A 16,068-nucleotide genomic window follows, 5' to 3' on the forward strand; every position below is an offset into this window, starting at 1 on the left:
TCAAAGATTTCCTTCATTGATTTTTTTATAATGACTTTTATTTTTTTCTATTATAGCTGATTTACAGTGTTCTGTCAATTTTATACTGTATAGCAAGGTGACCCAGTTACACATACATGTATACATTCTTTTTTCTTACATTATCATGCTCCATCATAAGTGCTATACAGCAGAATCTCATATTGCTTATCCTTCGTTGCTTTTGTCTCCATTTTATTGCCTCTCTGTGAGCTTTTGAAATCTTGAAATGTGGTACTACCAATGTGTACTAAGAAAGTTCTAGGTACATCCACATATGAGCATTTTGGCATCAGGCTACATAAATCTATACAACAAATAAGGTAATAACAAAGAATGTGTTTCTTCTTATCTCAGTGCCAGTCTGACTTAACATGTGTGTGTGTGTGTATTTACACAAGTATACACAGTCATATTTCTTTGCCTGCAGAATAAAAATAGGAATATGATACTTAGCTGAAACAGTTTGAACTTCAGATATACCTCTGCCCCTGACTCCTTTCACTTGGGTACCTAACATAATTGAACCCAATTGTGTTTGAAAATTCCCCCTTTTCAAGCTAAAGTAAAACAAGCATGCCCAGTTCTTTTATATCCACTTTAATTTGACCCTTCTTTCCCTATTGGCAGCTATTATTTTTCTCTAGCCAAACATCTCAAATAAGGTCTATCTGCCATTTCCAGTTTTTTACCGCAAATTCTTCCTTTCCAGGTGTCCAGAATTTGCAAATGCTAGTATTGAAACAAACCTTTTGAAAGTACATAGTTGATTTCTAATTACCAAGTGCAGTGGTTTTCTTCTTTTTTTAATCCTCAGAGAAAAGATCATTAACTTTGGGAGAAAGTCATTGAGTACTTTCTTTGAAAGAAGGAGTGCAGATATAAAGCAGATGAAAGGTTTTCAAGATCTGGAAAGAATGAATGTATCCTATGTCCTAGAAATAGGACAGTATCCAATACTTAGTTTTGATATTTTTCCAATGCTATTCCATAAAGAGTTTGAGAGAAGTTATTATCACCCACAACCAGTCTGTGTGACTATTAGGTAATTTACTGTATAAGACTCTCTGCACTAGAAATGGAACAGAACTTTAATAAGAGCTTAATGAAATTTCTCAAGTTCCATCATTTAAAGGTCAGTTCTCAGCTAAGAAACCTCTAATTATTCAATCTGGCAGCCCTGAGGCTACCCGCTAGTGTCAATCCATGGTGACAAGTTTTAAGAGAGAAAGGCAGATTCTTGACCTACATAACTAGTGAGTAAAAAAGCACTGCAAATGTTGGAGTTATCCTGGTTTAGAATCCCTGGAATCTATTTAAGTGCTGACAATTCTTTTCCTTTCAGATTACAGTTTTTTTTTTTTTTTCTGACACTAAGTGGTCTGTGCCATTCTAGAGAAGTCACAGCTCCTTATCTGCTCTCCCACATTTCTCTCACTCTCTTCTCATTGTCAATTTGAACTGTAATAACTTTTGGGGATGTGTGTTTCTTTGGGATTAAATATGTACCTGGCCCCCATGACTGCATCGAGCTTGCTTTCCTCTGTGGAAGTAGTAGCCTTTAGAGATTAAAGGTTAGTTTTCTGCAGTTTCTTATCTGAGATTAGATGATAACCTCCCTTCCTGCCTTAGACCATCAAGCCTTCTGACATTGCTACTGTTCGCACTCTGGGCCGACCCCCGCATCTCATCATGAGGATCATGGATTGTGTGCTGCTGCTGTTTCAGAGGAAAGTCAATGCAGTGAAAATTGACCTGGAAAAAAGCTGTACAATTCCTTCCTGGCAGGAATCTTTAAAACTGATGACGGCAGGAAACTTTCTACAGAATTTGCAGGTTGGTAGTTTGATAAAGATGGGCTAAGAGGGGACTCGGACTTCTTTAGGTTATCTGCGTCCTTTAATAGAATACATTTCCAAAAAAGAGGTTTTTTTACTTATTGAATTTTTCATCATTAGTGGGGTGTCATTGATAAATACAAATTTTATATAATTAAGGTGTATGACTTGATATTTGGATATATGTATTCCTTGTGAAATGAGTTCACCACAATCCATCCATTAAATGCAAGAAATAGCCAATTAAATATCCATCACCTCCCATAGCTACCATCCCTCTCCTTTTTTTCTGTGGCGAGAACGCCTGAGATCTACCCTCTTAGCAAATTTCAAGTATGCAATGCAGAATTGTTAACTATATTCCCATTGCTGGTTTGGATTCCCAGAACTTATCTTGCATAACTGATGTTTTGTGCCCCTTGACCAACATCTTCCCCTTTCTTCCTCCTCCCAGCCCTTGGCTACCACCATTCTACTCTCTGCTTCTTTGAGTTTGACAGTTTTAGAGTCCACATATAAGTAAGATCATGCAGTATTTGTCTTTCTCTGTCTGGCTTTTTTTCACTTAGCGTAATGTCCTCCAGGGCCATCCATGTTGTCACAAATGGGAAAATTTCTTTCTTCTTAAGCCTGAAAAATAGTCTGCATACATATTTTGAACATGTGTTTAACTATTTTTTCAGAGTAGAATTTCCTTTTTACTTATTTTTTAAACTAAGACATTTTAAGCACTAGGGCTTTTCCTGACAGATTTTAAACATATTAAAACATCATCTGGGAGTTCCCCATTGTGACTCTGTGGAAACGAATCTGACCAGCATCCATGAGGATGCAGGTTCAATGCCTGGCCTTGCTCAGTGAGTTGAGGATCTGGCATTTCCATGAGCTGTAGTGTAGGTTTCAGACTCAGCTTGGATCCCGTGTTGCTGTGGTTGTGGTGTAAGCTGGCAGCTGCAGCTCAGATTTGACCCCTAGCTTGGGAACCTCCATATACCATGGATGTGGCTCTAAAATAAAAGGAAAAAAAAAACCCACAAAACAAAACAAAACAAAATCATCAATGAAACATTTCAGTAAAAGTTAAAAAAATCATTTTAGGGAATGAAACATATATGTATATATTATATGCATACAAACACATATATATTTTTGTTTTGTAAATCTATATAGTATTTTTGAGTATTAATTTGCATTTTTAAGTGCCATTATGGTAGAGCATTTATATATGACAAAATGCACAAATTTTAAGTGTATAGCTTAATGAATATTTACATATGTATATACCTATTAATGAACACTGAAATCAAGATTTGTATTTCCAGACCCCAGCAGCCTCTCCTATGTCCTAACACAGTCAGTAATGTCTCTTAAAATAAATATTATTTTGACATTTATCCCAATAATTAGTTTTGCCCATTTTGAAATTTACATGTGAAATCATCATACAAACTCTTTTGATCTCTTTCATTCAACACATCTGTGAGGTTCTTTCTTATCCTTGCAAAGGACAGTATGTCATTCTTTCTTCATTGCTGTATAGCTTTCCAGTAGATGAATATGGAATAGTGTGTGAAAGATGTTTAACAACTGGTTCTCTGGGGAGAAAAAAGGAAACAATCCCTAATTTGTAGTATTTGCCAATTTTCATGGTATAGACATCCCTACAACGGCCAATTTCAAGTTATCAAAGTGACGATGCTGAATGCAGAGTTGGGAAGAGGTGCGTAGTATTCCCACCTATTAGGTACAATAAATGCAAATGACCTCAAAAAAAGATAGTAAAATGTAGTCAAAGAATTAGAAGGTGATGACTTTTGATTATACACTATTTTTGTTTAAAATAACATTTTAATTGTGCATTTATATAATTTTTAATAATGACTGTGTTAAACGAGTTTGCAACTTTTCTGAAAGTTTAGCAATTGTGTCTCATGAGCTTATATGATCCAGCACCAGTGTGAAACTCTAATATGCTTTAATTAGTTTGTTCATTGTACTCCTGATGGATTTTTGAGTTGTTACTAGTTTGGGGCTGTTATAAATAAAGCTACTATGTTCAGTATAAGGCCACAGTATTTGCTCTATATTTTGGGTGCTCTAAGGCACCTATGAAAATGTAGTAAGGCAGATATTTCCTTGATGGATTTTGAGTATCTGACAATCTTAGCATTTTCAATTATACATTTTTCTAGAAAAGCAGTCTTTAAACAACATACTGCCTATAGTAACCAGACCTACATTAATAGATTTTATTTATTCAAACTGGGAGTTGGGATTTTTCCAAGACTAACTGAACTTTACTTATTCTTTTTGTTATACTTCATACAAATGAGAGCTCATCAATGTAATCATTGTATTCATTGTACTTGTTAATACCTTAATACTTAATAGTGGAGAAAACAGTGAAAAAAAATGAAGCTGCTATGAATGTTGGTCATTTAGTGGGATTATGTGCATTTTATTAGCTCTCTACTCAGGAGTGAAATTTCTGGGTCTGAGATTATACATTTAATCAGACTTGCTACATAGTACAAAAGAGTTTTCAAAAATTCTTGAATTAATTTACACATTCACCAACTGTGTGTAAGCTGCTTCATGTCTTAACTATTTTCTACTTTTGGCTGTTTTGATGGATTTGTAGTAGTGTCTTATTATTGTGGGTTTAGTTTGCATTTCCCTGATGACTAATAATGCTGAAAAGCTGTTCATCAGTTTATGAGCCCCTTGGGAATTCTTTTGATGAGTGCCTGTTCAGGTTTCTTACATGTTTAATTTTTCTTTGTAGAATTTCTTTTTTGTTTGTTCATTTTTTTTTTGTTTTTTGCCTTTTTGCCTTTTTTAGGGATGCACCCACGACATGTGGGGGTTCCCAGGCTAGGGGTCAAATCAGAGCTGTAGCTGCCGGCCTACGCCACAGCCACAGCAAAGTGGGATGCGAGCCACATCTGCAACTTACATGACAGCTCATGACAACACCATATCCTTAATCCACTGAGGGAGGCCAGGGATCAAACCCAAGTCCTCACGGATCCTAATTGGGTTCGTTAACTGCTGAGCCATGATGGGAACTCCTAGAATTTCTTTATATATAAAATATGAGTAACTTGTCATTTGTATGTTTGCAAATATCTTCTTTCACTTTCTGCTTTAGCTCTTCATTCCATTAATAGTGTGTTTGGATGAGCAGATGTACTTAAGTTTATCAACATTTTCCTTTTTTTTTTTGTCTTTTTGCCTTTTTCTTGAGCCGCTCCTGCGGCACATGGAGGTTCCCAGGCTAGCGGTCTAATTGGAGCTATAGCTGCTGGCCTATGCCAGAGCCACAGCACGCAGGATCCAAACTGCGTATGCAACCTACACCACAGCTCACGGCAACACCGGATCCTTAACCCACTGAGCGAGGCCAGGGATCGAACCTGCAACCTCATGGTTCCTAGTCGGATTTGTTAACCACTGTGTCACGATGGGAACTCCTTATCAGCATTTTCCTTAATAGTGCTTTCTGTGCTGTGTTTAGGAAATCTTTGCCCGACTCAAAGGCAGAATAAATGCTTCTGTATTTTCTTCTAGAAATTTTATTGTTTTATCTTTCATGTTTAGATCTTGAGGCAACTAACTGGGGGTACCCAGTTTCTGACCATTTCCCAAGCAGTAACTTCAGCACTGGTTTTCATTCAGTTTTTCATTCAGCATTGGCCATGTGGCTGCTGTGGCCAGATCATGTTCTGAGGACCCTTACAGCAGCTCTAACAGCAAGTAGCTTATGAAACCAATGGGCCATAGCAGACTTGTTTCAGATAATTAAAATATAAACCTCTATGATGTAAGTGTCACCGTGAAGGAATAACATGCTATTGGAGTGGAGAGGAGGTGGTGATTAATTGTACTGTGAGAGTGTAGAATGGCAGTGGTGAGGGGGCATAGTCAAGAACAACAAAAACACTCAAAAAGTGTTATTGAAAAATGACAATGGAATTGGACTTGCTTAATACACCTGGTGCACAGCCAACCGCTCTTGGAAGCTACCTTGCTATTTGCTTTTTGTCACCACCTTCTTTCTGCTGCCCCCAAATATTCTTCTGGCTTTGCTATTTTTCAAGTCTTATAAAAAAGAAACTTGCATTAAAAGAGATCTGAATGAATGTGTTTCACTCTGTGTTATGTATGTTCTGCGAAGGCTTGTTTCTCTGAATTATTTAGGTGCTACATTTCTTTCTACTTGGAATACATTTAATCATCCTCTTTTAGTTGATCAAACACCACTTTAAAAAGATCCAGTTTCATTGTTTGGTCAGCCTTCTCTTTTGATGCAGGAGGACACTCTTAGTCCATTTCTGCTACTATTTAAAAATTTAATTCCTCCAGAAGAGAATGGTTCTCTCATATTCAATGATTAAAAATTACTTCATCATCATCAACTTATTATCTTCACATTTCAGGTAAGCTTATAGAACATCTGTCTGAATATATTAGGCATTTGGTTGCTGCTAAATGCTGAATATGTATATATATATATCTAAATATATATTTGTTTTATATATAATGCTAAATATATGTATACTATATATCTCTAGGTATATATGACTTTTGCCTAATATCCTGAAATATCAACAGAATACGGTGTCATTCATCTCTTGGTTTTTTAACAGTTTCAGTGGCATTGTGAGCATGATGTGAACAAGACTTCCTGGAAAGAGGTGTTTTGACTTTATTTTACTCCATTCATCCTTAGCAATTCCCCAAAGACACCATCAATGAAGAAGTGATAGAATTTTTGAACCCTTACTTTGAAATGGCAGACTACAACATTGAAACTGCCAAACGTGTGTGTGGGAATGTAGCGGGTCTTTGTTCCTGGACCAAGGCCATGGCCACCTTCTTTTCTATAAACAGAGAGGTGCTGCCCCTGAAGGTAAGCCTCCTGGGTGGAGCTGTGGGATGTGTACCAGCAAGCAGTCTCTCATCAATTGGGCTTGTCTTTTCCTAACAGCACAGGAGCCTTGTCCTCTGGTGATTGTACCCAAGTCCACAGGGAGAGCTAGGCTGATCATGGGATGCTTCTTCTTTGTGGTCCTACTCCAGTCAGAATTGTATGGGCCTTAAGCATGGGTGTTGGCAAGGATCTACATCCACTGTGGGCTGCTGGACATTCCACCCCCCACCACAATGTCAACTTGAACAAAAAAGAAACAGAGAAAAATGTAGCATAGGATTCATCAGTCATGTCCAAGATCTCCTGCCAGGGAATGTCCAAGTGAGGCAGGGTTAACACATAGCCACTGGTGACTGGTCATGGCTTTGGGGATGACATCACGTTCCCTCTCCCTCCTTTGTCCCCCAGGAAAGAAACTGACTGTCATCCTTTATTTAATGTGACTTGAGGGAGTTCCCATCGTGGCTCAGTGGTTAATGAATCCGACTAGGAACCATGAGGTTGCGGGTTCGATCCCTGGCCTTGCTCGGTGGGTTAAGGATTCAGTGGTGCTGTGAGCTATGGTTAGGTTGCAGACGCCGCTCGGATCCTGCGTTGCTGTGGCTCTGGCATAGGCCGGCAGCTACAGCTCCAATTAGACCTCTAGCCTGGGAACCTCCGTATGCTGAGGGAGCTGCCCTAGCAAAGACAAAAAGACAAAGAAAAAAAAAAAGTGACTTGAGAATATGCCAGTGTTTCCCTTTGAGTAATTATATCTATATTTTTTTGTCTTTTTGTCTTTTTAGGGCCATACCCACGGCACATGGAGGTTCCCAGGCTAGGGGTTGAATCAGAGCTGTTGCTGCTGGTCTACACTACAGCCATAGCAATGCCAGATCTGAGTTGCATCTGTGACCTACACCACAGCTCACGACGACGCCAAGTAAAGAGGGATGAAGACCACTCCTTAAACTCCACTTGGAACCTCTTTACCACTAATTAGTAATGGAGGCAGTGAGGGACTGTTCTTTTATCTTACAATTCCTATAGACTTCTCTTAGTAAGTAAACTTAAATGAATATTAATTACAAGGGTAGCAATTTAGATTCTATTCAATTTCATTCTTTTTTTTTTTTTTTTTTAGGGCCACACCCATGGAATATGGAAATTTCCAGGCTGGGGGTCAAATCGAAGCTACAGCTGCCAGCAACAGCAACACCACAGTTCACAGCAATGCTGGATCCCCGACCCATTGAACGAGGCCAGGGATGGAACCCGCATCCTTTATGGATACCAGTCGGGTTTGTTTCCGCTGTGCAACAATGGGAACTCCTGAATTTCATTGTAATGAGATTTCTCCTTGGAAACCCTGTGAAAACCAGTAAATATCAGTTCACATATACATAACATTGTAAGAGTAAGAATATGGCTCTTTAGTGGGTGTTCCCATTAAAGTCAGTTTTAACATTTTAAAGATATGAAAATAACTTTGATTTCAGAATTTTTAAAAAGGATTTAAATTCCTGCAAGCACAGACTATTTTCTCCACTTCATCTTTTTTCAATATTGCTTTTGATTATGTCTTTGAATCTAATTTAGTAGCTTCCTTAAAACATATTCTTATTTGGTCATAGATAGAGTATAAATTCTTTTTTGGAAGGCAGGCAATATATGAAAATTATAAGAATGTCCTCAAGTCCAGCACTACCCCAAACCCTAGATCTTTATTTACATTTAGTGATTAATTATGTTTCATCCTTTGTATTGTTTTAACATTCTCAGCAGCAGTGATAAATTCTACTAGGCAGATGGTTCTAAATATTCATTATTTTTCTATAACTCAACATTACAATATTCTGTAATTTGCCTATATGCATTTCATATTACAATGCTCTGATTTAGGAATTGGCAAACTGTGATCCACAGGCCAAATCTAACCCACCACCTGTATTTGTATGGCTCATAAAATTTTAAAATGAATACCTCAAGGATAGTCTTGATTTTTGCCTCTTGGCCCCAAAAGCCTAAACTATTTATTATCTGGCACTTTAATGGAAAAAAAAAGTCTGAATTCGATTCTAATGAATTATAATTTTTTGCTTAGAAACAATTTATGTCAAGTTCACATTAAGATTTGGTCTTGAATTAATGCAGTTTGAGAATACTCTTGGGGTGGAACAGGGAAAAGGTACAGCGTGTGCTCTGCTGAGTTCTCAGACGCTGACGTGCTGGATGTTTGGTTTGCTGTCCGTCCCTTCACCCTGTGTGTGTCTCCCATGCAGGCCAACCTGGTGGTGCAGGAGAATCGCTATGTGTTGGCCATGCAGGATCTGCAGAAGGCCCAGGCTGAGCTGGACGACAAGCAAGCCGAGCTGGATGTGGTACAGGCCGAATATGAGCAGGCCACGACGGAGAAACAGGTCACTGTCCTCTGGGGCAGGAGGGCCTGTCACTCACCCACCTAGCTGTGGTCAACCCTTCATTCCTCTCCTCCTTTCTTTCTCCATCAAGGAAAGAACACAGAGAATCTAGCTCTGCTTCACCAAATAGGGGCTTTATCAGAGGCAGATACAGATTTTGTGGGACCACTTTAAGAAAATCATTAAAGAGGTTTTACAAATACAGATTATCTGAGTAAACATGTAGTAGAATCAGAGGAGAAAAATAATCGCTATAAAGTCCTGGTGAATGAGAAATTCAAATGCCTTTCCTCTGGAATCTCCAGGTTTTTTATCTGTATGGTTTTTTAAAATTTTTTAATGATTTTTATTTTTTATGTGTATGTTTATACACAAATGCTTGTCAATCATAATCCAGTTTCTCCTCCCCGGAACTCACTGCAACTCCCCTGGCCAGGCTTGCAGGGTAGAATGCACTTTTTCCTCCTGCCCTTGCAGACATTTGTTCCTCTCCTTCCCCCCATTTTTCAGTCCCCCAAAGGAGCCCAAGCTTCCAAAAAAACCACAAAAGCCAGAAGAGACTGGGCTGGCCATTTTCTTTGGCTACATGGGAATGGAGAATTTAGGGACAATAACTGAATTATTAAAATATTTTTCATGTGAAAAGTTTTTTTTCAAGGTGGGTAGAAATACGTGATGTCATATCATATTTCCAGCTGGCATCTTTCTTCTCGGGGAGAAACAAACAAATATGGGTGGTGTAGATGTACCAGAGCACCTCTCAGCTGGGCTATTGGGGTTCCTGCATTAACTCTGGTGGGAAGGAAAACAGAGTAGAATGTAACAAACTGGAACAAATATCTTGCTTCTGAAAAACACGCTACTGTGTTATTATTACAAAGCAATTCATGTTCCTGAGAGAGAATACGCATAAGTAACCCTGGAGATGAAGACTAAAAATATTTTACTCTTTATCTGCATATATGCCTGATTTATATATGTTTAAAATCCGTGTAAAATTGTAATGGAAATCAAATTGTAACCACAAGTTGCTGGGTCTTATGAATAAGCAGTAGTTTGGTTCATTGTGAAAAAGTCCAAAGTGTCCACCAAGTAGTCGCTGCTAGTGATCAAGCACTGGATTATTTTGACTCTCATTGGATATAAGAGGATCCTAATACATACTTCTTTATAAACTGAATTTTAACTTAATTATTTTTCTTTAACGTAATGATTTTTTTCTTAATGATTGTATTTTTTTAATGGTTTCAGAGTATCCTTATGCATAATCCATGTAAATAATTCATATGCATGTAATTGTTAGACATTTAACATATATATGCTATTTTTTTATTACTCAAATGAAATTATCACATCTGTAGTTATATGATGATCATAACAATCCAGTTTCACATGCTATTATATATATAATATAAATGTATGTAAATATTATGCATGAACATCCAGTGACTGGTTACCTAGCTAAATCTTTATCTGAATCTATTATTATTTCATAAGTATACATTTTTGCAAGTAGAATTAGCAGCTGTCTCTTTTTATTTTATTTTAATGATTTTTATTTTTTTCCGTTATAGCTGGTTTACAATTTTCTGTTAATTTTCTACTGTACAGCAAGGTGATCCAGTCTCACATACATATATACATTCTTTTTTCTCACATTATCCTCCATCATAAGTGACTAGATATAGTTCCCAGTGCTATACAGCAGGACTTCATTGCTTATCCATTCCAAAGGCAATAGTTTGTATCTATTAACCCCAGCAGCTGTCTCTTAAATATAGAGAAACAGAGCACTGGACTACTGTATAGCATGGGCAATCTACTCAATGCTGAGTTTTGGGAAAAGAATGGGAAAAGAATCTGAAAAGGGATAGAGATGTATGTATATGTATAACCAATTTATTTTGTGTATGTCTGACACTCACACAATTTTCTCAGTCAACTGTACTCCAATAAAACTTCCTTCAAAAAATGGGTATATGGTAGCAAACAACAACAACAACGACAACAAAAACCAAAGCACTGAATGCTAACAGTGTGTGGAGGTCTAGTTAAAGGTCTTATCGATACAGAGACCAGCAGGGAGGGATCTGCTGAGTCAGTGTAGCTGGAATTTGTGCGTCAGCTTCAGAACCCCACAACGTGGATACAGTCTAAAATTTCACTTAAAGTAAAAGGAGCTGTAAAGTCAGATAAAGCAGTCATGATGCTAGAACTTTAATGTGAGAAATACTCCTCATTGTTAAGTAAGAGTATATATTTCTTTACATTTTGTGCTATGTGATAATAGCATGTATGCTTATATTGTATTTCTAATTTTTAATGGGAAAATTATAAATGATGCAAATTTCCATGATCTCTCAGTTTATTAGCATCTGGGGAGGGTCTGCCCATTGGCCCAGGGCCCCTACTAAGGAATCCATCCACGTTCCATAGATGGAGCTTAAGAGACAGGCTGGACTAATGCAGGCACATAGAAAAGGAATGTATGGTCTTAGAAAGGCAGATAAACTATAATGTTGTAAAGTTATGTTTTTGAGCTCCAAGCTATATTTATGTGAACAAAAGTTTACTTCTGATCCTGGCTGTTTTATTTTATTTTACTACCTTTTAAATTTATTTTTTTATTAGAGTTGTGTTGATTTATAACATTCTGTCAATTTCTGCTTTACAGCAAAGTGACCCAGTCATATATATATTTGTTCTTTTTCTCACATTTTCCTCTGTCACATTCCATCCCAAGTTACTAGATGTAGTTCCCTGTGCTACACACAGGATTTCATTGCTTATCCACTCCAAATGCAGTAGTTTTTATCTACCAATCCCAAACTCCCAGTCCATCCCATTCCCTCCCCTTCTCTCTTGGCAGCCACAAGTCTGTTCTCCATGACCATGAGTTTGTTTCTTTTCTGTAGGTAGGTTCATTTGGGCCATGTATTAGATTTCAGATATAAGTGATATCATACAGTATTTGCTTTTCTCTTTCTGACTTACTTCACTTAACATGAGAGTCTCTAGTTCCATCCATGTTGCTGCAAATGGCATTATTTTGTTCTTTTTTATTCCACGGCATATATACTGCATCTTTTTAATCCATTCATCTGACCCTGGCTGTTTTCAGACCTTGCTTGAAGATGCAGAGCGGTGCAGACATAAGATGCAGACCGCGTCCGCGCTGATTGGGGGCTTAGCAGGAGAAAAAGAAAGATGGACAGAGCAAAGTAAAGAGTTTGCCACCCAAACAAAAAGGCTTGTAGGTATGTAAATTCCTTTATTAATGAGATAATGTATTGATTGTGATAGGGAGTGAGCAAACATAAGCTTTAATCAGAATATAGACCAACACTCGAATACTTGTAATATATGTGTGTGTGTATATGTCTGTCTGTGTGTGTGTCTGTGTCCAGCTATTTCAAAAGGATGAATGTTGGCCTGGCGTTTAGGCACCCATTATTAGATGTGTTAATGACCTTTAAACCTCTTATTATCAGATCATTTTTTGAATTCTCCTATGACTCAATGACTGTATCCATCAAGGTCACTTAGAATGGAGGCTCTATCTTCTGATCCTCTGATATCCAACAAGAGTCAAAATAATCCAGTGCTTGATCACTAGCAGTGACTACTTGGTGGACCCTTTGGACTTTTTCACAATGAACTAAACTACTGCTTATTCATAAGACCCAGCAACTTGTGGTTACAATTTGATTTCCAAAATTTAGTTTAAAAGAATGGTTGTCTTTTTTTTTTTCATGTTTAATATTCCTCAGAATTACCAGGCAGATCACGAAGTGTGTCAGTGTGTTAGTGTGTCAGTGTGTCAGTGGTGTTTTGCTTTCAATTTTAGGGGATGTGTTGCTGGCTACAGCTTTTCTATCTTATTCTGGTCCATTTAACCAAGAATTTCGCAATCTGCTGTTAAATGACTGGCAGAAGGAGATGAAAGCCCGGGAAATTCCATTTGGAGACAACCTAAATCTCAATGAGATGTTGATTGATGCCCCTACCATTAGTGAGTGGAACCTCCAGGGCTTGCCAAATGATGATCTGTCCATTCAGAATGGAATTATTGTCACCAAGGCATCTCGCTACCCTTTGTTAATTGATCCACAGACTCAAGGCAAGATCTGGATTAAAAATAAAGAAAATAAAAATGAGCTCCAGGTAATCTGTGTTTGAGTATATTTATGTTACTAACAAATCTTATTGCCTCGGTTCAATGAGTATCTGAAAATAAAGAAATATTGGATACTTAGAAATCCTTTTAAATTTAGATATTAATACTCAGAAACAGCTTCTAAAACTCTCATTGGTTGCATTTGTGTTGATTTCTCCTAATGCCATCTTTCAAGGGTTTCAGACTCCCTTCTGTTAAGGTTCTCCTTGATAAACAGAGCAGGGAAGAGCTGTATCACACTGAGTGTGCAGCATTTTATAAAGACACTTCATAATTATTCCATGATTATTGGCCAACAAAGGTGGTGAGGAAAAGCAGCATTGCCCCACAGAGCCTTTACATGCTTCCCAGGAAAAGGGGATGATAGTTTGATAAGGAAACGACTGAAAACGACTTAAGCTTTCTATACATTTCGCCATGTGTGGTTTCAAATAAGAGTCTCTAAAAGTTTCTGTATTTGTCTCCAGGGCTAGAATGCGTAGGTACCACTTACCATCAGTTATCTCTGTGCCTTGCATCCTGATACTCTCTGTTAAGAGCAACGTTTCAATCTTGTTTCTAGATCACATCTCTAAATCACAAGTACTTCAGAAACCACCTGGAGGACAGTCTTTCTGTTGGAAGGCCCTTGCTTATTGAAGATGTTGGGGAGGAACTAGATCCAGCCCTGGATAATGTTTTGGAGAAGAACTTCATTAAGACCGGGTCTACCTTCAAGGTAGGTTAAACCAATAGCTGACCATGTGCGGAACAATTACCATGAGGCCAGGTAAATGTGACACAGAGGACAACTTCTCTACAGGCAGCAACTCAAATTTGAGTCAGTGGCAAGAGGCATTTGCATTCTCTTTTACACTTTCTGAGTTGGGGTTAAGGCATTCAAGAGTAGTCCTTTTAGGAGTATCTACTTCACTTGTATAATAGAGTCTGACTCCATTTTGATGTTTGACTGTGACAGTTTTCAAGCCCCATCCTGTCCCTCTTCCCTTCCATCCAAGATCTGGGCAAGCTGATAAGAAAACCTGGGTCCTCTCTCCTTTGGCACAGGTGGGACATTCAAGCCATGCAACCCACTGTTCATGACCATGTATGGGGAAAACTCATCCCAGCCCCATTCTGTAACCACCATAAAGCCCTAAAACAGCTGCCCCTCCCAACACTCTCAAGCAATTTTTCAGGACCTCCTTGGGAGCCTACTGTAACATCCCCAGGAAATCTCATGCGAGTGATCAACATTTTCATACCCTCTTAGTGCACGTGTAACATCATCAGTCTTGACTTTTGAACCAGTATGGGTGAGGAACCCATCTCACTTCTGCAGTATGATCACGACAGTTTTGGTGATCAATTCTACATTCATGATATAGTGTCTATGGAACTTCCTCCCTTTCATCCTTGTGCCTTGAAGCCCTGTGAATGCCTAATGACCATTTCTTTTTTGGTATACAAAGTGTCTCTGGGTACCTAGCTGTTAAAACCACACTCGATCCTGTGGGAAAAGGATGTGGTAAGGTATAGCTCTGTTTTATTACTTGTAGCTTTCTTTTTGATAAAAAAGGTGAAAGTCGGTGACAAGGAGGTAGATGTGATGGATGGCTTCAGGGTCTACATTACCACCAAGCTGCCCAATCCAGCCTACACCCCTGAAATAAGCGCTCGAACTTCCATCATCGACTTCACTGTCACCATGAAGGGTCTAGAAGATCAGTTACTGGGGAGGGTCATTCTCACAGAGAAGCAGGTGAGTGGAGCATGGCCCTCCTTTCTGCCTCATGTTGTGATTCTTTCATTGGTGGAAATAATGTGATAAAAGTTGTAATAGGATTGAGTCCCCCCCCTTTAATTCCTATGTTTTATCATTATTAATTTCCAAGTGTCTTTGATAACTACTAACCAATTATCTACTCAGTATGTTTCACCTACATCTCGCAAATCACATCTGTCATCAACTGATTCTTATATAAGGGACTGATGTAACTGAGAAAATCAGTCTCATTTTCAGCATTATTGTTCTGGTTTTATGTTACTTTATCTTTCTCAAGTTTCTTCTGTTATTAGTTCTAGTCACCTGTTGACTTTTAAATTTCCAATGTACACATCTAGGTTTTTTTTTTTCCATTTGATTCATTATTACACTTTTGGAATATAAAATTAAAATACTGTACTCAGATAACATGGCATTGCCAATTATTATTTGCTACCCAAGAGAGCTATCTTGTGCGAACATTTGCGACACCGGATTTCACTGTGCACCTTTTGGAAGTTATTAGCTTAATTATGCTCTAAGCATAACTCTGTATCTAGTTTCTCTTAATAGAAAATGGCCAATAATTTGTAAACTTCCTCATTATGAGTTAACATTTTCTCTAGGGAGCATTTGAGTCTGAAGGAAGGAAACCTAGAGGATTTTAATAGGACTGCTATGGTGAAACTGCATGAACTCTGAAAGTCATTGATTTTTTTTCCCTGAGTTCAATAGCAATGAGGAGTTTAGTTTACTTTAAGTCCCCCTTCTACACTGACCTAAAGATTTATTTAGATTAAAACCATTGGCAAGATCTTTGGCGTCTGTCCTTTTTCTTTGTACCTTTCTTATACATCATATCATGCCTGTGAGCCCTTCTTTATATTTCTCTTTTTTTCTCTCTTTCCTTCACCCTTCCTTTTTATGAATCTTTTTTAAAATTTTTTAATTTATTGTAC

General features: G+C 37.9%; 1 protein-coding gene across 1 annotated transcript in view; it reads left to right on the forward strand.

The window, feature by feature from the left end:
* Positions 1-16,068, forward strand: part of DNAH5 (dynein axonemal heavy chain 5) — a 255,165-nt gene that overhangs the window by 189,487 nt on the left and 49,610 nt on the right. The window contains 7 exon segments of the mRNA XM_047799614.1: positions 1,651-1,854; positions 6,589-6,768; positions 9,051-9,188; positions 12,310-12,445; positions 13,036-13,352; positions 13,928-14,083; positions 14,924-15,106. Of these exon segments, the coding sequence (XP_047655570.1) occupies positions 1,651-1,854; positions 6,589-6,768; positions 9,051-9,188; positions 12,310-12,445; positions 13,036-13,352; positions 13,928-14,083; positions 14,924-15,106 (1,314 nt within the window).

The sequence above is a fragment of the Phacochoerus africanus genome, chromosome 1 (genome assembly GCF_016906955.1).
Source record: "Phacochoerus africanus isolate WHEZ1 chromosome 1, ROS_Pafr_v1, whole genome shotgun sequence".
NCBI classification, from domain to species: Eukaryota; Metazoa; Chordata; class Mammalia; order Artiodactyla; family Suidae; genus Phacochoerus; species Phacochoerus africanus.